Raw genomic sequence first — 22,374 nt, forward strand, 5'->3', positions numbered from 1 at the left:
TCGAAGATCAGTCACCTCGCAAAGGACCGTTCGCTATCTGTTGGTTGTCGAGCTGTGGGAATGCTCGGTCTCATGCTCGTCCTCCTCCCGTTCGATTGAGGCTGCTTTTGCATTCAAGCAGCCGGGCATTTCCAAATCCATCGCACCGCCTCACAACATCATCCCGCTGCTATCTGACATTACATCGTCTCATTTTCGGCTAATTCACAATGGAATACATCTGAAACCCCGAGAGACACCTGTGAGGAGAGCTTGCCAGATAAACAACTTCCACAAATCTCCCAATTAAGATGGACGGCTTGATTGCAATTGCGAGTCATCGCAGCGAAAGTAAAGCTTCACCAGATCCTTCAGCCAACCGTGTATCACTTTGCGGCTGCAGAGAGGCATTATATATAGAGAGAGAGAGAGAGAGAGAGAGAGAGAGAGAGTGTGTGTGTGTGTGTGTGTATGTATAAAGCAAGTAAAGCTCACCTCACTTCCTTCCCGGGTTGCGGAAGCCTATCTCGGTACGTGTGTATGCATGGGAGGAATGGGTAGCTCAAGGAGTTTCGCAGTGTACCCTAGCCTCATAGTAGTCGAGTTTGACTCATCATCGGAATTGTCATCCCTCTTGTTCTTCCTTCCCGTTTCATTCGCAGTGCGCGTCACACATGTGGGCGTGTCCAAGACTCAAAGCAAAGAAGTAGAGCAATGTAAGTGATTATGGTATCTTTTGCATCAATTAATCTGCCACCTCGTGCATTCGCCATACTTCATTCGCCTCATCCGCTTCAAACACACTTTTACACATGGACAATCTCTCTCAACAGCCCCTGTTGGGCATTATTATATAATTCCGAGAGTGGAAACTCTACCGTGGTGCTTAGACAGCGGCTCCCTTCTCAGGTTCGGCAACAACCTCATGGGTATCTTCTGCAGGAACCGCGCCGTGACGGGTGACCTTGAGGTTTCCGGCGGCAATCTCTCGCTCGATTTCGTCGAGACGGGACTTCTTGTGATGGGTCTTCCAGGCTGGAAGACCGGAGTTGAAGACATCATCCATCTCCTCGAGCGTGAAGCCCTTGGTTTCAGGAGCAAAGAATGCGGTGTGAAGGAAGGCCAGGGCGTTGAACGTCGCAAAGATGTAGTACATCTTGAAGTTGATGTTCCACACTGTCAAGTACCCATTAGTATTAACATCAAACGTGCCGTATGGTTCAGCTTACACAGAGGGGGAACGGCAAAGGCAAGAATCATGTTCCAGAACCAGTTGGTCGAAGTCGACAGAGAGACGGCCTTGGCGCGAATCTTGCTTGGGAAGATCTCAGCAGGGTAAGTCCATGATACCGGGCCCCAGGTAGTGGCGAAGGTCGCGACAAAGAGATACGAGCAAGAGACGATAGCGGCGGAGACAGGCTTTTGGTTGAGGACGATCCAGGTAACAGACTCGTTGTCGGCGTTGCGTGTCGCATCGGTGTTGGGCTCTCCGTAGTACTGTTGCAGCGCGCCAGAAATGAACAACCAGGTCATCATCATGAATGAACCGCCAACTAGCAGGGGGCGACGGCCAAGCTTGTCGATGAAGATAATGGCGGGAAGAGTCATGAGTACGTTGATGATGTACTGAATAGATGCAGTCAGGAGGGGGTTGCCCATGCCGGCACCCTGCATGATGTAGACAATGTAGTCTAAATCAAATCAGCAACTTGTCGTTCACATGCACGAGTGGAATAACGTCACTTACACATCATGATGTTCATTCCGCACAGCTGGGACCACATCTGGATGCTCATGCCGAGCAACACACGCTTATACATACGGGGAGCGACGAGACCCTTGAAGCTAGAGATGTTCTCTTCTCGCTCAAATCGGAGGGCCTCCTCGATCTCTTGGTACTGGGCCAGGACCTTTGGGTGGTTGACGTCGCCGCTGCCGTGAAGGTGGGCGAGTACCTTGATGGCTTCATCCCAACGGTCCTTGCTAGCAAGCCAGCGAGGACTGTAGGGGAAGAAGAACAGTCCAATAAACAATACAGCGGCAGGCACAATCTGGACGCCCCAAGGAATGCGGAAAGCGGCGGTCGGCTGGGCGGGATCAGTTGGCCCATTTCCAATGCCCTCGGCGGCGCCGTACTGGATGAAGTATTGAATCAAGATACCCCATGTAATTGCCCACTGTTGGAGCGAAACAACGCGACCGCGAATCTCCTTGGGGGCGATCTCGGACTGGTAGACGGGAACAATGGAGGAGGCGATACCGACACACATGCCCGCAATGACACGGCCGACGCAAAGCATGCCGACGTTGACGGAAGCGCACTGAAGGATGGCGCCAATGGTCCACAGAATACAGGAGAATTGCAGTGCGACCTTGCGGGAGTACTTGTCGGCAATGAAGGAGGAGACGAGAGATCCAACGAGGGAGCCGGCAGGCATGGAAGCAGTAATACCACCCTGACGATATGATGTAGGGTTTCCAAAGTATCTCTTATAGGCTCCAGTTCCTAGAACTCCACTCATGGAGCTGATATCAAAGCCGAAGAGGCCACCGCCTAGGCTCTAGTTAGTAAGATCCTCAAGGTTTGAGGCTACCCGAGAACTGGAGTTAGCTTCACGTACCAATGGCGGCGAAACCGCAAATGAAGTAGATGTTTTGCGCCTGATACATGATGGCGATATTCGCGCAAAGGCGACTGTCTCTGAAGTTGTGTTCAGTTACAATTAGTTGAATCGTCCGTCTAGGTGGGACGAGATGAAGTTGTGATGTCGTATGTATTCGTCAGCGGAGAAGGTCCCTCAAGGCTTTTGAAGGCTTGCAGGTGGGCGCGAGCCAAACTTAAAGTAAACGGTGAGGCATGTACAGTCGGCGGTGGATTGCCTGGGCCCGGTTCGGGGGCAGCCATGGTTGCCTCGTGTGTATGGTACCCGAGTCGCAGGATGGGTAACGACACGGCCCACCGTCGTACCGAGTTACGACGTCGAATGACATTGGGCTGGCCGGTTGAGTCGATCGAAGGGGAACCCTGTCTGGGGAGACAGGACGGACCGAATGCAAACGTTGGCACATGGGGTTGACATGGTTGATGTGGAGGATTTCCCATCCCGTGGTATATGATGTGGTCATGGGTAGAAGCAGGTGCGGAGGAGTAACGAAGGGTACGGACGATCAGTTCTTCGAAGGGTGATAGGGCCATTGTGTGACAGGTCGGGCGAGTAGGTATGGTCAAGGCACAGACAGACGTCTGGGCCATTGCCAGGTCGTTGGTTGAGACGGCGAGGTCGCGGAGCTCATTGATCAGGAATCGTATGCCTGCACAAGGCACCTCAGTCGGAAGAGCTCGAGAAGCTGTGACCGAATGAAGCACAATGAAGTATGGGGAACCAGGAGCTCCCAGCCACGTCCAGCGTAACATTGATCATCCGGGGTGTGTGAGCATATGTGTGGTGTGTGGGAGACGAAATGCGGAGAAGAGGAGAGTCAACTCAGGATGGGAGGGATGGGCAGCCGTGAGTGGCTGGCGACATTGGATGATTGGCGATGTTACCAGGCGAGCAGCGTGGGAAACTCAGACGAGAAAGCTAGGCGAGATCCCAAATGCCACACGGGTGGTAGGGAGAGGTGTCGTTGCGTTGCATGTCTCATGCTGTGCTCGTGTCGGTGGTGTGTCCAAATCCTAAGTACCACCAGCCCAGGTATATTGCTGCAGAAATGTGCAGACCGAGAACTTGCTGTGCGGTTATGGTGTTCATCTGTCTGTTGGCTGGTCTGCCTGGCCTGACTGCTTCTCTGTCGCTTATGCTACTCGGTCGATTATCGTAACTGAGAACCTTGGTGGTGCGGATTGTGGACACGGATGGGCATGTCACATCTGGGCTGTTGTCGGTTTCCCTCATGCTGGTGCCATGTTGTTAGTTTGTTAGTCATGGGTTCATACTCCGTACCAAACCAAACCTGCAACAAAGTGCAAGCAGGCCAAAGTTGGTAAAAGCAGGAAGTACCTCACTTGCTTACCTGACGGGAACCTGAACATTCAGGCGCAAGGTTGTCAGATTCAACCGAATCCAGTGCCTGACGGAAGGAGGAACACACGGTTCATTCGCCCTTTCCCTCTCTCGCTGTCCGTGTGTCTTTTCCGTCCGGACCCCTGCCCGCTCTCTGCCCCGGGCGGGTCAAGAACGGTGGACCACCTCCCGTCGTTCCTCCTCCAAGGACGGGACCATCAGTTGACGGACCAATCTGCGCGGCCCATTTCCCCCGCACCCGACTTGGGTGATGGATCACGATGGAAATAAAGATCAAACACGCAGCTTTAATGATGGCCAGTTGAATCGTCACAAGGGCGAAACGACTTGGAACTCACTGCCTTACCTAAAGTACCTACGCAGGAACCTAGGTACCTGCTGACAGATATGTCGGCAAAGGATCGAGAAAAGTTGGCCACCATCCCTGGCTGGAGGAAGGGTTTGCCCAGACGATTTGATTGAGATGCCATCACTTAGCGCCCAGTAGATTGATGTCTGGGTCTTGGTGCCCTTTCGGCTGCTGCTCCGACGAAGACAGGCTTGGAGCAAGCTTGGCGATGGAGAGTCGCCTCGGCCATCTGGTGAGAGTCGCGCCTTGCTTCTGGCAAGCCTTAGTACCCTGACGCCCGGCGGTAGAGGGAGAGTACGGTGTTGTGCCACAAACCTGACGTGTTTCGTCAAATAATCTGCGGGACCTTTCCCAGTAGACACATGAAAAGCTAGAAGACGATGTGTATTGCCAAGTGAACCTGTGGAGAACAGGCGGAGAACCTGCGGAAAACTCGTAAAGTTCTTAGATGGGAAGCTCTGTCGAGATCCAGCTGGTGCAGGAGGAGATGAGGTACCTATCCATCAGCCGTAACTGAGATAAGTTTGGGCGAAGACTACAGACAGGCAGACTTCCAACTCTCGGCTACCGGAAAAGTTTTTGCAGTTTTTGATCATCACGGGACAATGCGACACGAAAGCGAAGTAAAGGCAGGAGAGCTCTCTCCAACAATCCAACAGCTCTTTCCCCCGTCGACACCAATTCCCTTCGCCCCACTCCACCCGCATGGGAAGGATCCAACGTGGCTCCTTCTTCCCCGGCCTCACCTTACAGTTACTTTGCACCTCCCTCGATCCTTCCCTCCAGTGATTGAGAAAATTGTAACTCAATTGGTTATCTTGGTAAGGTAGGTCAAGACGGTCACTTCCTTCCTTCCAACAATGTGAACGTCTGCCGGTAGGGAGACTTCGACACCACCTCATTTGTCGCCCTTGTCAAGCCACCCGCATCATCTTACCTTCAGTGCTCCAATCCAACTCCCGTCTCAGATCGGGCCTGATGTCCGTCCAACATCCCGTCACCAAAACCTCCAACCAAATTACATCGCCAGCACCGCCAGTGAGCAATGCCGTCTAGTTGCCGCCGCCTTTGCTGGCCTTGTGCCTCAACTACTGCACAAGTTACCACGTCTGAACGCCACGCCTTTGTCTTGCCGCGGTCGAATCGAATCCTCCTTTTTCGGCCCTCTTCCCACAGCAAGCCTCTCGCTGTTCGCCCATTCGCCTATTTACCACGGTAATAGTTCTAAGGAGCATTCTGCTCTTCAAAGTCCCCCGAGGATACAGCGGCGTGCCCTTCCAAAGCTCATGCAGACTTCGCCTTGTGACGGCCTTCTGACCACACCCTCGCGTATTTTGCCAGCTTGACGAGGCTTCGCTGTGCTCCGGCGACTTTGGCTCCCCTCTTTTTCATAATCGTACTTATTAGATATCAAGCCATCTCCTGCGGGGGAACGGTTCCCGAGCTGCGGGCCTCCAATTCTCGGACCACTTCTCCGACACGGCGCAGCCCACCTCAAGGTACCCCGATCAACTTTGTCCGTCACGACGACCACGCTCTACAGTCGCAACGAGTGATTCACTCCTCTTCTTGGTACATTCTCTATCGACTCTTCACCGCGATGTTGGCTTATAGACCAGCTGAGATTGTTGACACCCGTTCGGTGTCACAGCTTGACCGTCTGATAATCGAAGTATGATGAGACAGAACCATTCAACTTCGCTTTCTCGCAGTCGTGCCAGACACATCAACCAAACGTTGTCTCTTCAGTGGTGACATTACCTAAGGTATCCCCACCAATTTAACATCTTGGCCACCGTTTTAGCGCCAACTCGGGTCGACCACCACTCCACGGGGCCCAGAAAAGACGCTGGGGTCCTTGCTCGCTATTGCGATGCGTGTGCCTTGAATGGACCGCTTCTCATCAATCACACGTTTATCATCGCTCGACCTTGCACCTGATATTTCAGAAATTTCATATTTTGCTACCCTTGCATCCTGGCGCCTGCAAAGTTTGAGGAAATTTTTTTGTCGTGATGGCTTCAACCATCTGTGGCCTCACTGCCCGTCACGTGACCTCGGTTACATAATCACCAAGGCCCACACTCGCTCGCATCACCTATTTCAGAGCGAGCCTCGTACCTATTCTCTACTTTCAATGGATAACCGTTCTCTATCACAAATCTCGATGCCCACATTGTGACCATACGACAGGTTTTTTTTTTTTCGTTCCGGCGGTAATGCGCCTTCAACCTTACTTACGGGTTACGGTAATTCACAATCTCTTCCCTTTCGGAGGCCATGGATGATAGGCCTAGCTCAGGTATTACACCGCAGACTCCCCGAAGAAGGGCCCCGTTCACCACCGTCCTACCGGTCATTTGCTGGTCCTTCTACGGAGATCGACACGCCCAACTACTGCATCTAACTCTGTACGCCCTCTGCGCAAGACACCGAAAGAACAAATCCTCCAATGGCCTGCCGCAACTCCTCGACAGAATGATAGGACTGCAACGTTACCCCGATGCGGGGATTCATGCTGATCGAACTCGGTAGCCGGACCGTCATTCTACTTTTTGCTGCTGGCCATACCTATGTGGTCGGCGAGCTGGACATTGGCCATTCTGTTTTCCTACTCGAAGCCCGGACGAACCACTTACACACCGGCCGAGAGGCTCCGATCTAACTCAGATGGCGCACAGCTTGCTTGGCTCTGTCAAACGTCCGAGATCCAAAGTATCGGGTCGCATAAGTTTTCCAGAAATGGTCTCTTTCATCTGGGCACGCAAGCTTAGTACTCTACCAGGACTGCGGAAGCGATAGCACCTTGCCGTGTCGCTAACAAGATCTTGATGAAAGAGGAGCCCCGTGCTGCAACCTTCACCAAGGTGATCTTGCTATAAGTGATATGTTCTTCTCTTGCATGCGCATTGCACTCGTTGGCGTTCATCACCGTGGTAATTCCCTTCCAAATTTCTTCCTCTATCCTATGCGAAGGCTTGCCCGTCATAACTCGCATGGGTATAGTGTTAAACTAGACCGCACATGGTAACTTCAATAAGAAGAACCTCAGCTTCATCGAGGCGGCAAACGGAAGAAGCGCTTCTTGGAAACATGGGTGCTTCAATGAGAAAATGCTCTGGAAAATCCAGAGGAGACTGACTTCCGTTGCATGGTTGCAATGGAAAGGATCCAGGTCCTTAAGTAACATGAGAGTCTCAATCGGCAGAGAAGCTAGCCACGACTTCCCGCTCCCCCTCAACCTACACCCTAGGCACATCGACGGCGTCTAAGCCGTATGAGATCTTGAGCACAAGGTGGAAGTTGAGGCGGCGTTGAGTCTCGGCACGCCGTCCTCCTCGGACTGGTGCTTCTCACTTGGGCCCCCTGGTGTGTTGCTTTTCCTCTCCGCACCCATGCGCAAAGGCACAGAAATGCAGTGAGAAAAGAGGCCGACAAACTCCAAAGAGCGTCAGCCAGAGTTGTTTGTTGTTTTCTGTTTGCGAATCCTCGTGCCAGATCCCCATACGGGGATCCGCCTCATCGCTCTTGTCCCCCGTGCAAGCCCCCGCGAGAAAGCTTGCCAGGAGGTCCTGTCATCTGCGAATCCGTTAGCAAGTCGCAGGGCCACATAGGCCCAGCGTAGTAGTGCCAAGGGAGCAGAGGCATTCCGCTACCCGAAAGGAACGGTAGCACTGCCAAGGGTAAGTAATAGTAGTAGAAAAAGTCCATGTTCATTGTTGAGCCCACTAGGGCTGGGCCCAAATGCTTCGTTCGGTAACTGGCCAGCAGGGAAAGGGGCTAGACACGCCACTGGGACATGTTTGCGTAGAAAAGGACCGGGCCTGTGACAGTCAATCCTCGTCGACATCCCCTGTCGCAGCTAACCAGCCGCCGTTATCATACAACTTTGCTTCGGAAAGAGGCGAAACAATAGAGAAAAGAAAGGGGAAAAAAAAAGAAATAAAGAGAGAGGGCAACACCTCGAGAAAAATAGACTTGACCCAAGAAGTCAAGTCAACCAGGACGAGGGGTGGGTATCGTGAGAAAGAAACAGCCGCCTCTCCTTGACTCCGTCTCCAAGCTGGAGCGTCTGGTCCCCGCCCGTCTAAACAATGCAACGCAAATGATTCCTGTAGCCTGATGATTCGCTTCCCTTCCGACATATCATGTAAAACCCATCCTTCCTGTATCAACATCTGGAACGATACTTTCGAACTGCGGTTTGCAAAAGCTGAGGCCTCATCTTGAGTCGTACAGCTGGCGCAAGTGCGCACGTTGGTGACGGAACGAAGAGTAGTTACCAGCGTAGATGGTCTCGAGGATGCTGGCAGGTCCATCGGCGCGGGAGCCCGCCTGGCCAAGCTGCACCATTCTCTTTTTGAGCATCTGGTGTGCAATGCTGAACTCTTCCAGGATTCGGCCAGCGTTGCTAGAGCCACCAGAAATATCATTAGCGGGATTGTTGGGATCAATGACGGAAATGCGATCGAAGTTCTTGTAGACAACGTCATGAACTCGGTGCTGCGATGGAAGCGTTAGTAAAAGTAGTCAGCGAGATAGCCGATATGGACTGACCTTGTGGACATAACCTGGAGGATTCAACCGAATTGCCGTGTTGACATAGTCGAACCTGTTTCCGTAGAGGTCGAAGAACTCCATGAGCATCTGTCCAAGGTGGTGATCGGGTGTGAGATTCCGGCTTTGAACAGAGGGCATGAGCTGCAGCATGCTGACGACCATGCAGGTGACAGTGAAGCTGCCGATGCCACCGTTGACAGGCTCATTCAGGCCGCGCATCGCCAAAAAGTGTTTGACCATTGTGACGATGATTGGCATGGCTGGATACTGCTTCTTCCACTCGATGAATGTCTTGACGGCCTGAGGACCATCAAGGCGATCGAAAGAGATGTCAACCCGGAGGCCAGTTTCGGTGTCAATGTACTTGACGAGAGGGACTTTGGCGCCTGCGATGAACTCCATGCTGTTGTAATGGGTCAGACGCTTGGACGAAAGGAACTTGCCAAAGTTCCTCAGAGCCTTAATACCGAAGAAGTTGGAATGAGCGCCGTTCATCCAGCTTCTTTCACAAATGACCAAGTCCATATCAGCCGTGGGCAGGTAGAGGCCAGACATGTACGAGCCAAATGGGCGAACGTCACATTCCTTGTAAAAGCGATTAGTCTTGAGAACCGAGCGGATTCGGTCGACAAGCCGTGTTCGCATCTCGTGCTCAAAGTCGCGAGGGCGTACGACCTCATAGAAGTCGACAATTTCCTTGTGAAGCCTATCCAGGTTAGACACTAAATCTGAATCAAAGCTGTCGCGACTCACCAAACACTGATGTCCGAGGTCTTGGAATGGTCCGCGTCGACCCAAGGCGTGGGATCCTCGCCTTTGGTCACCTTCCACTCGGACAAGATCGCGCCACCCACGGGCATCTTGTTGACTTTCTTAAGCGGCGCGTAAGTAGGAGGCTTGATATGGTCGTCAGCAGTGCGCTTCCGGGAGCCGAGAGCGTCGTTGAGCGCAGCGGGCTTGGGGGGCAAAGTCGAAGGCTTGCTAGGCGTGAATGGCGCTGCCGCGGGTGATAATCCGCTGAAGGTAGGCGGATTGCCACGTTCTGAACGAGGACCGCTGGGAGTAACTCTAGAAGCAATGGACGAGGATTGCAAAGGAGGTGCTGGACCAGGAGGGGGAGGAGGGGGAGGAGGGGGAGGCGAGGGTGGCTCGGAGGGAGGAAGTATGATCTCTTCCTCGTCATTAGGTTCGTCGAAGTCGAAGGAAATGAATTCCTCGGCCTCTGTGCTGGCCTTGAGCTTGTCCGCGGCAGTTTCGTCGACTCGTGCCTTCCGAATCATCTTGACCATGTCCTTCTTCTTGCGATCGGCCGCATCAGGCGGGGGAAGGGCGGTGTACGGATCTGGGTTCGACCATTTCGGGACGCTGTTGCCCGATTCGTCGTTGCCAGAGCGGCGGGCGCGCTTGCTGGAAGGCTCACCAGATTCCTCGTCATCCTCGTCATCCTCGTCGTCAGAATTGTCAGAGATCTCCATGTCGGCCTCTTCGTCGTCCGATAGGTCATTGATGTCGCGGTATACTACACCAGCGCCCTCCTCGTTGACTAGGTTCTCGTCGACTCCATCGCGGCGGGTGCGCAAGAGCTCGCGCTCGGCTGGAATGATCTTCCAGTACGCGCCTCTACCGCGGCCACGAAACGATCCTCCCCGAGCGCGTGGGGCTCTTCTTCTATCGTTGCCCTGATATGCGCCCGGGCGGTATGAGTCTCCTCTGGAGGTATTGCCTACGCCGGAGGGCTTATCCATCCGGAAGGTGAAGTCGCTCTGGGGCGGTCGGTCATCGGGTCTGTAGCCATCGTAGCCCCCTGATCTTCTTCCTATATCGTTGTCTCCTCTGTAAGAATCATAGCGGTCGAAATGCCGCGGTGGAGATCGCGATCTTGAGCGGTGGCGGTACTCACGGTCCTCTGGCCATGGGTTGCGCCATTTGTCGCCTGCTCCAGGTGGCGGGGGCTGATGGTTTGATGGACGGGATTCGTAACGACCGCCATTGCGGTCGTCCCGAGCATTGCCTCGAGGCGGGTATGGTCTGTACGAGCTCATCGTGGGTGTCGCGTTGTGCAGTGGATCCTGGTGTTGACGCGTTGAGAAGCTTAAGCGGTTGAGAAAATTCGGGCGGTCGACGTCAAGGTCGGGAATTCCTGCCCTGTGATTATCGATAACACTAGCGTGCACGTGACGGCGGTCGTGGGTGGCGGGGTGGGTGGTGACGTCTTATTTTCTTATCGCCGATCGCATCCAAATTTCTGCTTCCGTCCGGTCCCACAAATTGTTACTCTGGGAGGTGCAAGTGAGCAAACTCACATGGCCAGCAGCAGGAGAAGTGAATGACATGAGTCTTTGTAGTTCCTTGTGAAAGGCTTCAACTCCGATGCCAGCCAGATTTCAATCACAACTTCAAGCAGGCAGTGTCTGTTGAACAATGAAAGGCTCCCCGCACCGTCAAAGTGATGTCCACAGCTTCCCTTGGCCATGCACCATCTGGTCCTGGCTACCTATGTTGCCGCTCAACTTTAATACGAGCTTCCTGCCCTATACCCTAGACCAACCTGACTGAGTAATAGGTAGATACTTATCTGTTCTCCTAGTCAACATCCATGTAGTAATGTAGAACAAACTACACATAGGGCATTCTCTAAGCAGCCTGAAGATCATCTCACACCAGCCAACCTCACCTTAAGTCATCTGCCTCCTTACTAGGCAGTCTCCGGCTAAGACGGACTAAAGCAACACATCGCTCACTCTTGCAGCGCCTATGATTCCTGGGGAGAGCATTACTTCATAGTTGGCCAGCTTACCCAGTGCTTGGAAGACCCAACCCTAACAGTCGGTGATTCAAGGCCCCCGAGAATGAGAGGCGGGGCCCAGACTCCGTGAAACTGTCCGAAATGTGAATTTCCAGTACCATAAGTGGCTTTTCCTGACCAACAGGCTTCACCGGATTAGAAAAGATTTGTTGTATGCGATTCATGTGTTGAAGAACATGAGCTCGCGAACGCTGGCCTATCCGGGACGAACTCGCGCCAGTCCGGCGAGGCCGTGCCCCTGAAATCAGGGTGAACCACCTCCTGAGTCCTGTGTTGGGCGAGCAAAAAAAGATAGAGGTAACCTTCTCGTATCGTCCATAGTGAACTCCTTATGTCGTCACTGGCGAATGCTGAGTTGTCTGAGGGTTCCCTGGAGGGCTGTGTTGTATAACCATCTCCGATCGTCGAGATAGGCGGAACATGTACAGTAAACCGCAGAAGGGGTCGGAAGCAACAAGGTCTTCAATGTACTGGCGCCCGAGCATGATCTTGCTCTTTTTTCTTGTCGAGCTGGCCTCTTCTGCGATCTGTTCTTCATCGTTGGTGGGCGCGACCGAGTATTTACCCTCTTACTCTTTGGAATACTTTCGATGTCGATCATTATTGAAATTTCATCGACGCTTCGCTCACATCGTCGAGAGTATATACCACGATGAAAAAGCCTCCTAATACGGATGCGGATTAGGGAAGCATGGCTGTAGTAAAGATACACGACATGAGGCAACACTTAACTTGAACTTGTTGACGTCGTGTCTGGGAGCATTTTATCACCGGCATCACGTACACCTCGGGCACAAAGTACTTCGGGGTCAAATACCCCAAGCTACGGGTCCTAGCTCCAGCGTTAGTGGAACGGGGCCCTGGTATCGCAATTTATCTGACGGGTGAACACCCAGAAGGCACTCGTTGCTACATGAGGCACGCGGGATGTTCTCTTCCAGGCTCCCATTATGCTATTATGACTTTGCATAATAGACTCATGTATGTGTGCTGTGACATGTGCGTCTTCATGTCGAAATACACTCATGACTTGAAGCCCAAACCACAGTCTGTCAACCGCTGGACCAATATGACATGCCATGGAAGAGGTGTTGTAAGCAGTGGGTAGGAGAGAGGCCCTCATCTAAGAACTGACTAGAAGGGCTCAGAAGGCTCGATTATGACTGAGGGTAGAGAAGGGGGGAAGCTCCTTTGGGCATGAGCTTCTAGATGTTCAACCGCCACCATGACCAAGATGGGTCGTCCAAACGCCTCGAGTACTCATCGAGGCTCACGATGCGTTGACAGGTCCATCCCAAAAGCAATAGTTCAAACTCCGCGACAACGTCTCTTCCGGCAGCCGATTGTAATCATCTCAGGAATGTGCTTCCATACGTCTAGACCCATGGTGGATTGTCTTCTAGTCTATCCCATCTCGCCCTTCCACCTCCCACACTCTAAGCGTCTAAACAAAATCCATCACCCTAAAACACAACACCACCCCCATCAACAACCAAATCACTCCCATTAAAATAACTCCCCGCCCTACTACACAACATCACCACAACCCCCCCAACCTCATCCACGCCCCCCATCCTCCCCATCGGATTCCTCCCCGCCCAACACTCCCTCGCCTCCCTCAGCCCCTCCCCCTCATTCAACACCGTATCCATATACCCAGGACTCACACTATTCACCGTAATCCCATACCTCGCCCACTCCGCCGCAAGACTACTCTTCAACTGCAGCAGCGCGCCCTTGCTCGTATTATACCCGGCCTGCGGCTGCGGGAAATTCACCCTGTGCGCAGAGATACTCGCCGTGAACACGATCCTACCCCCGCGGTTCTGGCGGACAAAGATGCGCGCAGCGGCTTGTGCGCAGATGAAGGCGCCGGTGGTGTTGATGTCCAAGATACGACGGAATTGCGCGGCGGTCATGTCGAGGGCGTGGTGGCAGCCTACCACGCCCGCGAAACAGACCAGGTAATCGATCCCGGATAACTCGTTTGCGGCGAACTCCATTGCCTCCGCGACGGCGACTTCGTCCGTGACGTCTACGCTCCGCGCGAGAATCTTGGTAGAGAGGAATTCTGCGCGGAGAGACGAGATTTGGGTGCTTGCGGCGGGGGACTCGACGTCTAGGTCGAGGAGCATGAGGCCTGTGAGGCCGTGCTGGAGCATTGCGCGCGCGACGGCGTGGGCGATGGCGCCGGTGCCGCCTGTTAGGATTGCTGTGCCGGGGAGGGCGAAGCGGGATTGCGCTGTGTCGGTGGCGGAGGCGATGCGGGAGGGACCACCTGGGAGGGTGGAGGTGTCGCCTGTTGCGAGGGTCATGAAGGGGATTTGGCGTTTTGTGAGGTCTGCTCGGGGGGTTTGGTCTGCCATTTTGGGTGGTGGTGCGGGTTTTGTGTAAGGTAGGTAGGTAGGTAGGTACTTAGGTAGTGATGTTGAGTAAGGGCACTAAAGCGATTCATTCAGGGGCGGGGAGAGTACCTGGGGAAAGTGTCTATCTTGAGAATTTGTGAGACGGTTTGTTAAGTGCTGAGGGGTAGAGCGAGTTCGGTACGGACGGGTTTTGAAGGGGTGTCGTTCGCCGGAGGAGGGGGTGACAGGACGCCGTGCGGCGGTGGGGTGCTGGCGGAGGACTGTCGACCGATGTGGGGTCTGGAGTTTTAGCTGCCGGCGGCGGGGTTACCGACGGGAGTGCGGGGAGGAGGGGAATTTGTCAGTTTCAACGAACGAATTGAGGTACGTCACGGGTGCGTGGGCCGTCAAGAGTCTCGCGTTGCTGAGCGAGGATAGCTTTTCGGGTTCCCTGGTGGTCCGCTACGGAAGATGCTGCGGCTTACTGTCGAGCGAACAGAGTATCGTATCGGCCGCAGTATATAAAATAGGTACGCCCAACAACAACAATCATGTATGTCAAAGGTCGATTGGCCATGTTCTTCCCATGGTTACCGTACCGTACATACCGCATGCACTTCATAGCAACACATTGCAACCACCCGCTGCTCGAGCCAGCCGCCACGATTTACCAGGTTTCGCGAGGTCTTGATACACATCAACTCTAACGAAAATTCCTCATCCTCAATTGGTACATACAGTCTCTTGGCCGTGTCTATTAAATTACGTAAAAAGCTCTATGCTAAGGTGCGTTTTGTCTTACAACTCTTCACAAAACCATGCCGTCTCATGGCTCAATGTGTGATGTGTGTGTGTGTGTGTGTGTGTGTGTGTGTGTGTACTGTGCGCAATGAAGGCTTTCTCTATCTCTCTCTCATGAATTCGCAGAAACCCCCCCAAGTTTTGGTGTGATATCCCTCAAGACTCCATTTTTAAAACGAGTTCTTGGCCTCGAAATAGCGGCCAGGCACGAACTGCTGGGAGACAAGGATGCTGATGCTGTAAAATCAACTGACAGTAGGAAAAGAAACGAAGCAGAATGTAAATGCGCCGCTGCGAAGCGGGCTTGGGGGAACGATTATCTTCGGTTGAAGTTGAGGAACTTGCTCTATTGTAGACGTTAGTAACTTGTTCAGATAACATGCACGTCAGGAGACGCAGGGGGGAGGGGAGAAAATGCTTACCGCCAAGACGAGGACAATCAAGTTGCTGCCAACAAAGGCCAAGAAAATACCGAGGTCCCTCCAGCGGTTATCAAAGTTGAGCCCCAGCGGCGTGTAGAACTCGTCGCCGACCTTGTACGCGCAGTACTCGCAGCTCGAGGTGTCGTTGTTGGCCAGGTACCCGGGGCCGCCGTTATCGAAAAACGGCTGCATGTACTCGCCGCACGTCTGGCCGGGCGGCGCAGTAAACGGGTTGAACTCGGCAGAGGAGCAGGCGACCTTGAGATCGTGCAGCGCGGTGACGACCATGCCGCCAATGAGGCGCGTGAAGGGGTCGAGCTGGTAGAGCCAGGCGCGCCAGAAGCCGGGCATCTGCGGGGCGGGGATGGTGACGCCGCAGAAGAGGGCAAAGGTAATCATGAGGAAGGGGTCGAACTGCGAGGAGATGAAGGGGCTGGGCGTCAGGGAGGCGAGGGCCTGGCCGAGGGAGACGGAGAAGAGCTCGGTGGTGAGGATCATGAAGAATTGGTAGCCGGCGCGGGAGGAGTCGAATTGGAAGCCTGGCATGTAGTAGAGCGGGAGGAAGAAGGCGACGGAGCACATGATGGAGTAGGGCAGCTCTGCGATGGTGATTGCGGCGGCGAAGGTGACGGGGTTGTACATTTTCGAGGAGCTCTCGCGGAAGAAGAGGGCGCGCTTGATGTGGAACATGACCTCGACCTGGCTGATGATGAGGGCGGGGAGGACGGTGACCTGGAACATGACGAACACCTTGTACTGGAGCGAGCTGCGGCTGGAGTCGAGTTGGAGGTAGGTCAGACCGGTGATGAGGGCGACGACGACGTGGTTGAAGAGGCGGGTGAAGAGGTAGTTGGGGCTGCGCCAGAAGCTGAGGTTCATGCGTCTCACGACGACCTTGAGCTGGTGCAACTGCGGGCTGGCGTACTCCTTCTCCAGGTCGTGGTTGATGGTCCGGCCGGCGGCCATGCGCTGCTCCTTGAGCTGGCTGATGGTGTCCTTGACGTTGGCGAGCTCGGCGCTGTCGTCCCAGATGTCGGCCCAGTCCTTGTTTCCTACGCGGGGTGCGGATCCGGCTCCGATGGCCTCGAGCATGTACTCGGCGACGTTGTCGGTGGGCTTGGCGATGGCGCCGTGGCGCTTGAGGTAGTCTCGCAGGACGACGGCGTCCTGGCCGATATCTCCAAAGTACACGGTGCGGCCGCCTCTCTGGAGGAGCAGAAGACGGTCAAAGTTCTCAAACAGGGCGGCGTTGGGCTGGTGGATGGTGCAGAGAATGGCCTGTCCGGCAGCGGCCAGCTTCTTGAGGAAACGGACAATGTTGAAGGCGCTCTGGCTGTCGAGACCGGAGGTGGGTTCGTCGAGGAAGAGGAGGAGCTCGGGCTTGGCGGCCAACTCGACACCGATCGTGACACGCTTGCGCTGCTCGACAGTCAGGCCGAACTCGGGGGAACCAATGATGCAGTCGGCAATGTGCTCCATCTCCAGCAGGGCGATAATCTCCTCGACGTATTCATAGCGCTCGGGGATAGGGGTGTCGTAAGGCTGGCGAAGAAGGGCGGAGAAGCGGAGGGCTTCGCGGACGGTTTGGGTCGGGTCGTGAAGATCGAGCTGCTCGGCGTACGAGGTACTGCGCTGGAACTGCTTTCCGGGCTTGATGCCGTCGACGAGGACGTCACCGTGGATGACACCAATGTTCTTGCGAGACGCGAGCACATCGAGGAGAGTGGTCTTGCCGGCACCGGAAGCACCCATCAAAGCTGTCAATTGGCCAGGCTTGACGTATCCATAAACGTTGTTGAGTAGGCGACGGGTTCCGCCGGCGACGGGAACATCGTAGTTGAGGTCCTCCCAGGTCAAGACCGCTTCCGAGTGGATAGTCAAGTCGGAGCCTTCCTGCTTGTCGCCGCGGCGCTTGGCTGCCTTCTTCTCCATTAGTGCATCGTTGAGCTTCTTACGCTCCGCGTTGGGCTTCTGGTAGACCTTGGCCGAGCTGCCATCATTTCCAAAGTTGATGAGTTCACCGAGAGTGACGTTCATGAGGAGGAAGAAGACGATGAGAACCAAGATGATGCCCCAGTTGCGCCACAGATCGCCCTTGATGTAGTTGTATCCAGCAGCAATGTACGCTGAGCCATCGACGAGCGTGGTTCCTGCGGTCGATCCAGCAAGCGTACACACCTGGTGGTTGATGTCGCCATAGCCAGGGCCCGAGGGGACGAGTGACTCGCTTGAGCAGGTGAGTTTCAGACGGCTAAACTCGTTCTCCATCATGGCGCTGAAAGCAAGACCCAACGCGTTGATCCAGTAGATCCAGCGGATCCAGACCTTCTCAGACTGGTACTGAATGAGATAGCCAGAGGTGGTGACGAAGAAGGTGATGATGACGACAGCGAACTTGATGGCGTAATCAAAGTCGGGACTGATGGAGCCGATGCATCGGAAGAAAAGCGTCATGGCGATGTTTCCAGAGAGAATCATGAGGTAGAAGGTGAAGAACGCCCCAGCCTCGCGGACAAGCCCAGACATGAAGTAGACAATGATCGAAAAGACCATGATTCGACTTGCTGCAAAGGCCTGATCGACAATGATTTGAGCGATCCACAATGCTGACGGACGATGGAAAGCGTAGGCCTTGTGCTTGTTGACAATCGCGCGCCCGGTCATGATACCCGCCAGCTCAGAGAAGGCTTCAAAGGCGTTGAACAGGAGCGAGATGAACATGAGACCACCCTTGCTGAAGGCGCTGGCGGAGGTTGAGCCGAGGCGGAAGAAGAGGGTGCCGAGGACGATGGCGATGACGATGGAGCGGAACCAGGAGAGGAACAGAGACAGACGATCTTGGAGCTTCAGGACGAACTGGCGCTTCATGAGCGCGTAGACCTGAAGGTGGAAACCGACGGCGTAGACGGAGCGCTTGGAGGAGCCGCGCTTGGCCTCCTTGACGGCGACCTGGAAGTCGGTGTGCTTCTCCGTCTCCTGGGCCAGTCTCGCCTTGTACTCCTCCATCTCGCTGTCGATCTGCTTCTGGAACTTGGACGTCTTGAAGGCCTCGGCGAGGGTCTCGGGACTGTGGGGCGCGTTCTCGGGTGAGCGACCGGGGGCGTACTCGCGCTCGAAGTCGTCGGTGCATCCGGTAACGTAGTCGGGGGTGGTCTGTCTAGGGCGGGGTGCGAAACCGAGACCCTCAAAGTAGGCGCGAGCCTCGGTGGCGGGGCCGAGGTAGACTTGCTTTCCGGCGTCAATAACCAGGACCTTGTCGAAGAGGTTGTAGATGTTCTCGGAAGCCTGGTACAGAGACACAAATGTGGTGGTCTGGTACAGGTTCGTCTGGACACGGAGGGACTTGACAAAGTCGAGCGCCGTACTGGCGTCCAGACCACGGGTACTGTTGTCCCAGGAGAGGACACACGCGTTGGTGATCATCATTTCTGCGATCGACACACGCTTTCTCTCTCCTCCAGAGACACCGCGCACGAAAGCGTCACCGACGACAGTGTGGCGGGTGTGCTCAATGTTGAACATCTTGAGGAGGGTGGAGATGACCTGCTCCTTGAACTCGTTCTTGGACATACCGGCGGGGCGCTTGGCGGGGACCTTTGTGTCGAGAGCAAAACCCAGCGTCTGCTCGACGGTGAGGGTCGAGTGGTGGATGTCGTCCTCCTGGTTGTAAACGGCTTCACCTCGGTACTGCTTGAACTCGTCGGCTGTGAACTTTCCGTACAGCACATCGCCAGTGACACCAGTGTAGCCGGCGCGCCAGTTGGCAATGGTCTTGAGGAATGTGGTGCAGCCAGAACCAGGCTTACCCAAGACCAAGACCATCTCGCCCGGCTTGCAGACGCCCTTGAAGTTGTCCAGCAGAGTAGCTTCAACACCCTTCTTGTTCAAGCCAAGCAAGTTCATGACGGGCGTGACGTAGTCGACGAAGCTGACGAAAGCATCGGGGAACGTCTGGACGTAGTTGGTGGTGCCGCCCATGCCCTTGACCGTGAGTCCGTCCCAGTAGGCGCCGATGTGCTTCGGTCGGATGCCGGCCTCGCGCTCGGCCTCGACGCCGCCGCGCAGGACAGCTTCCAAGTCAAACTGCTCACCATCCGTCTCGGAAGAAGGCGTGGCCGAGTTGACGTTTGCGACGGCCTTTTCGACATCTTCAGACTTTCTGTGGCTGTTGCGACTGTTCACTCTGCTTGCGCGCGAGTGACCAGACAGCTCGCGCTGGAGTTCCGCAAATTCGGCCACGGCCTGGTGAACCGAGATACCGGCGTGGATCGCGGAGAAGCCATCGGGGTTGGTGCGGCGAGCTTCCTCGCGTTGCTGTTCCGAATCGGCGGCGGTCGAGGTCGAGGATCGCGGGGCCGTACTTGAGTCGGCCGTGTTGTTCTTCTCGTTGACGGCAGGGTTGCCTCCTGCGAGGGCCTGTTCCGTCTTTTCAGAGTCCTGGCCCGCCATTGGACCGTCGGGCTGGTGAGTGATTCGCGGAGAGCTGTTGTCCACTGCGGCGCAGATATTGTCTGTACGGCCGACTTGGGGTTGAAAATTAAGGCTCGGTCTCACGAAACGGCAAGGTGAGTGAGAGGTCGAGCTGGTATTGAAAGAGGTGACGATGATCCCAGGCGACCGGAAAGTGGCGATGGTTGGCCCGTGCCGGGAAGAGGAAAAGCGTTGGAGTGCAGGTACGGGGAGAGGTACCGTGGGGATGGATGGTAACAAGAAGGGAGTGTAGGCGAAAGAGTCAGGCGGCAATGTGCCGTGTTAAAGGGGATGAAATAGAGAGATCAAAGGACTGGAGGGGGGAAGCTAAGAGCCGGTGGAGAGAGAAACCGAGTGACAGAGAGTGAGTGAGTATGTGTCAGAGTTCTAACCGTAGAGATGCGCTCCGGACCAAGATGCGGTCATTCGGCGGAGGAAAGGAGGAATACACAAATCCCAGTGACCGTCGACCCGAGAGCGAGTTGATGGATGGGAAATGGGAGTTGAGGACAAATAAAAGAAGCTTCCGTCAAGAGAGAAAATGGAACAGCTAGCAAGCAACCGCTGGGTATCCGTAGCATGGGAGAAAAAAAATAAAGAGGGTCTCTACCTAGGAGTGCCAGGGATACTAAGGGCGCCCAGGCAGTCTATCGGATCGACTTCGGGAGCCAAACAGAAAACATTACCAATCAAGGATGCGTCAAGACGAGTGACAATTTCAACAAGAGTCGGTTCCCGGATCTAGGAAGTCTTAAGCCCGGCTGGTAGGTAGCCCAGATACCTAGACTACTGTATGTCCGTTGGTGGAGGTGCAGCACGATGTTGGGCATTCAGGAGGGAGGTATTGTTGCACGCAGGGTGAAGGCGAGGCAACCTGACTGGGGGATACTACCTTGCCTTCTACCTACTGTGTAGTCCCAGGTACTTACCGGCAGGCTACTGTTAGGAAACAGGCGAGCAATTGCTGGGCGAATACATGGGAATTGGTGGTGTTTTGGGCGGCACCTAGTGGGATATGTAGGTACCGTATACCGGATTCACGTCTACCTACTAGGTAGGTAGGCAACTGGTAGGTAGGTAAAGTACCGGCACGAGTGAGAGTCTGGGACTTTGTTGGAAAGTGCGTGTTTGGCTCCAGGTAAAAAAGGCGTGCAGATGCGACTAACAGCGCTGCGTGGGTACGGACGATGCAGCGTGGTGGAGGCGGATGGGAGGACCCGCAGCTGTTAAATTGTCGGAGAGACCCAGACACCACAGGCGTACGAAGTAGCTACCGGGGTGCAAGTGTAAGACGGCGACGAGGTGGGGGTACGGCTGTGTGGATCATCCTTTCCCTTGGCGCACTGCACAGGAGTGAGGTAAAAGGTATTCCTCAGTCTTGATGATGAGCCATCTTGAGCCACCATGATACCTCCCAGGTCACAGACCAAACGTTGGGTTCCTTGGTTCCTTGCGATCGGGGAGGAGTCAGAGACGGCAATGGTTGCGCCGGCCTCTACTATAGTAAGCTTTTTAACCAGCCGCGGGGTTTACCTCAAGGAGTAAGGCATACCTATTAGTATCCGTACAGTAGACAGGTGTCCCCGATCTTGGACGAAGAAGAGGCGGTCAGCGGTGGGATGAGATGGGATGATGAGTGTCCGTGTGCAGAGGCACGCGTCATCGGAAAAAAGGACGCTTTTCGTCGGTACCTACTTACCTTATGGCGTATGAGTGTGTGTGACAGTGTGTAATGCAACTTTGAGATCTATCTACCCGGCAAGGGACTCGAACACCCTCTTTGGTCCTCTGTGGTCAGACTAGTATGGGGTGGAGGGATGATTACCAACAACGGCAAAACCGAGCAACACAGACGTTAGCGGCATCCAATTCGTTGAGAGCTGTTGACCACATTGACGTGGACTTGCAAACATTTCTACGGATATCTGTATCTTTACTACGCCGTAAACAGATCCAATCTGAAGACCAGGTACCTGCCCGTCATGGAGGTGTCCAAGCAGATCTATCATCTCCATGGGGCTCGGATGCATGTGTGCTGACCCTTGATGCAGTAAGAAAAGAAAATGAATGAGATACTCCGTAAATAAAAAAATAAAAAAATAAAAAAGAGGCAAAAAAGGGATCAAAGTGGATACCAGCATTGTTGAAACGCAGGTATCCAGCCCGATGGTCGTCGATGATAGAGGTCAGACACGTCGCACAAATTTGGCGCTACAAAACTCCGAGAGCGTAATGCGCAGCACACGGCACGCGGCACGCCAACGACACCAGAGAAACAAGGGGAAGCAAACAACAACTAAAAAAACAAAATAAAAAAAAACCCCCCGGTGCAGGTTGCGATGGCAATGCAATGCCGCAATGGACACGGCAGAAAACGGAGACACCACATCGAGGGAAGGCGGCCCCACTTGAAGATAGCAGCAGAGCAGCAAGCACCGGCAGCAACTCGCGCCTGCCCGCTGCACGTTGCGTTGTCTGCGGCCGGCGTAAAAAGGCGGCAATACCAGGACAAGGGGTAAGGTGGGCCCCGCTTTCCATAATCCCGGGGTTCTTTCCTTGGACTTTTTGTTCCTTCTTTTTTTTTCTCATGTTCCTTCCACATTGGATTCTCACAGCC

General features: G+C 54.4%; 5 protein-coding genes across 5 annotated transcripts; all 5 read right to left on the reverse strand.

The window, feature by feature from the left end:
- Window positions 1–865: 865 nt before the first annotated feature.
- On the reverse strand, window positions 866–2,649 carry BDP81DRAFT_464390 (high-affinity glucose transporter; the record flags this gene model as incomplete). Its single annotated transcript, XM_060594143.1, has 4 exons — window positions 866–1,155; window positions 1,209–1,670; window positions 1,727–2,533; window positions 2,601–2,649. The coding sequence occupies 4 exons, from the start codon at window positions 2,647–2,649 to the stop codon at window positions 866–868; spliced, it is 1,608 nt and encodes a 535-aa protein (XP_060440604.1).
- On the reverse strand, window positions 2,611–3,507 carry BDP81DRAFT_105273 (uncharacterized protein). The gene has a single exon (XM_060581418.1). The coding sequence runs from the start codon at window positions 3,392–3,394 to the stop codon at window positions 2,720–2,722; it is 675 nt and encodes a 224-aa protein (XP_060440605.1). The 5' UTR covers window positions 3,395–3,507; the 3' UTR covers window positions 2,611–2,719.
- Window positions 3,508–8,574: 5,067 nt separating this feature from the next.
- BDP81DRAFT_453365 (uncharacterized protein) lies at window positions 8,575–10,955 on the reverse strand (the record flags this gene model as incomplete). Its single annotated transcript, XM_060592826.1, has 3 exons — window positions 8,575–8,856; window positions 8,911–9,619; window positions 9,667–10,955. 3 exons carry the CDS (start codon window positions 10,953–10,955, stop codon window positions 8,575–8,577), a joined length of 2,280 nt encoding a protein of 759 aa, XP_060440606.1.
- A 2,227-nt stretch (window positions 10,956–13,182) lies between these two features.
- On the reverse strand, window positions 13,183–14,085 carry BDP81DRAFT_453366 (short chain dehydrogenase; the record flags this gene model as incomplete). The annotated part of the gene is made up of 1 exon (XM_060592827.1): window positions 13,183–14,085. One exon carries the CDS (start codon window positions 14,083–14,085, stop codon window positions 13,183–13,185), a length of 903 nt encoding a protein of 300 aa, XP_060440607.1.
- A 1,096-nt stretch (window positions 14,086–15,181) lies between these two features.
- BDP81DRAFT_398258 (ABC-2 type transporter) lies at window positions 15,182–19,736 on the reverse strand (the record flags this gene model as incomplete). Its single annotated transcript, XM_060588431.1, has 2 exons — window positions 15,182–15,211; window positions 15,288–19,736. 2 exons carry the CDS (start codon window positions 19,734–19,736, stop codon window positions 15,182–15,184), a joined length of 4,479 nt encoding a protein of 1,492 aa, XP_060440608.1.
- Between the last annotated feature and the right edge of the window lie 2,638 nt (window positions 19,737–22,374).

Source organism: Colletotrichum phormii (assembly GCF_030913505.1).
Source record: "Colletotrichum phormii strain CBS 102054 chromosome Unknown BDP81scaffold_23, whole genome shotgun sequence".
Classification (NCBI taxonomy): domain Eukaryota; kingdom Fungi; phylum Ascomycota; class Sordariomycetes; order Glomerellales; family Glomerellaceae; genus Colletotrichum; species Colletotrichum phormii.

Coding starts and splice junctions, on each gene's coding strand:
- BDP81DRAFT_105273 (XM_060581418.1), bottom strand. CDS start 3,394: ATGTTACGCTGGACGTGGCTGGGAGCTCCTGGTTCCCCATACTTCATT.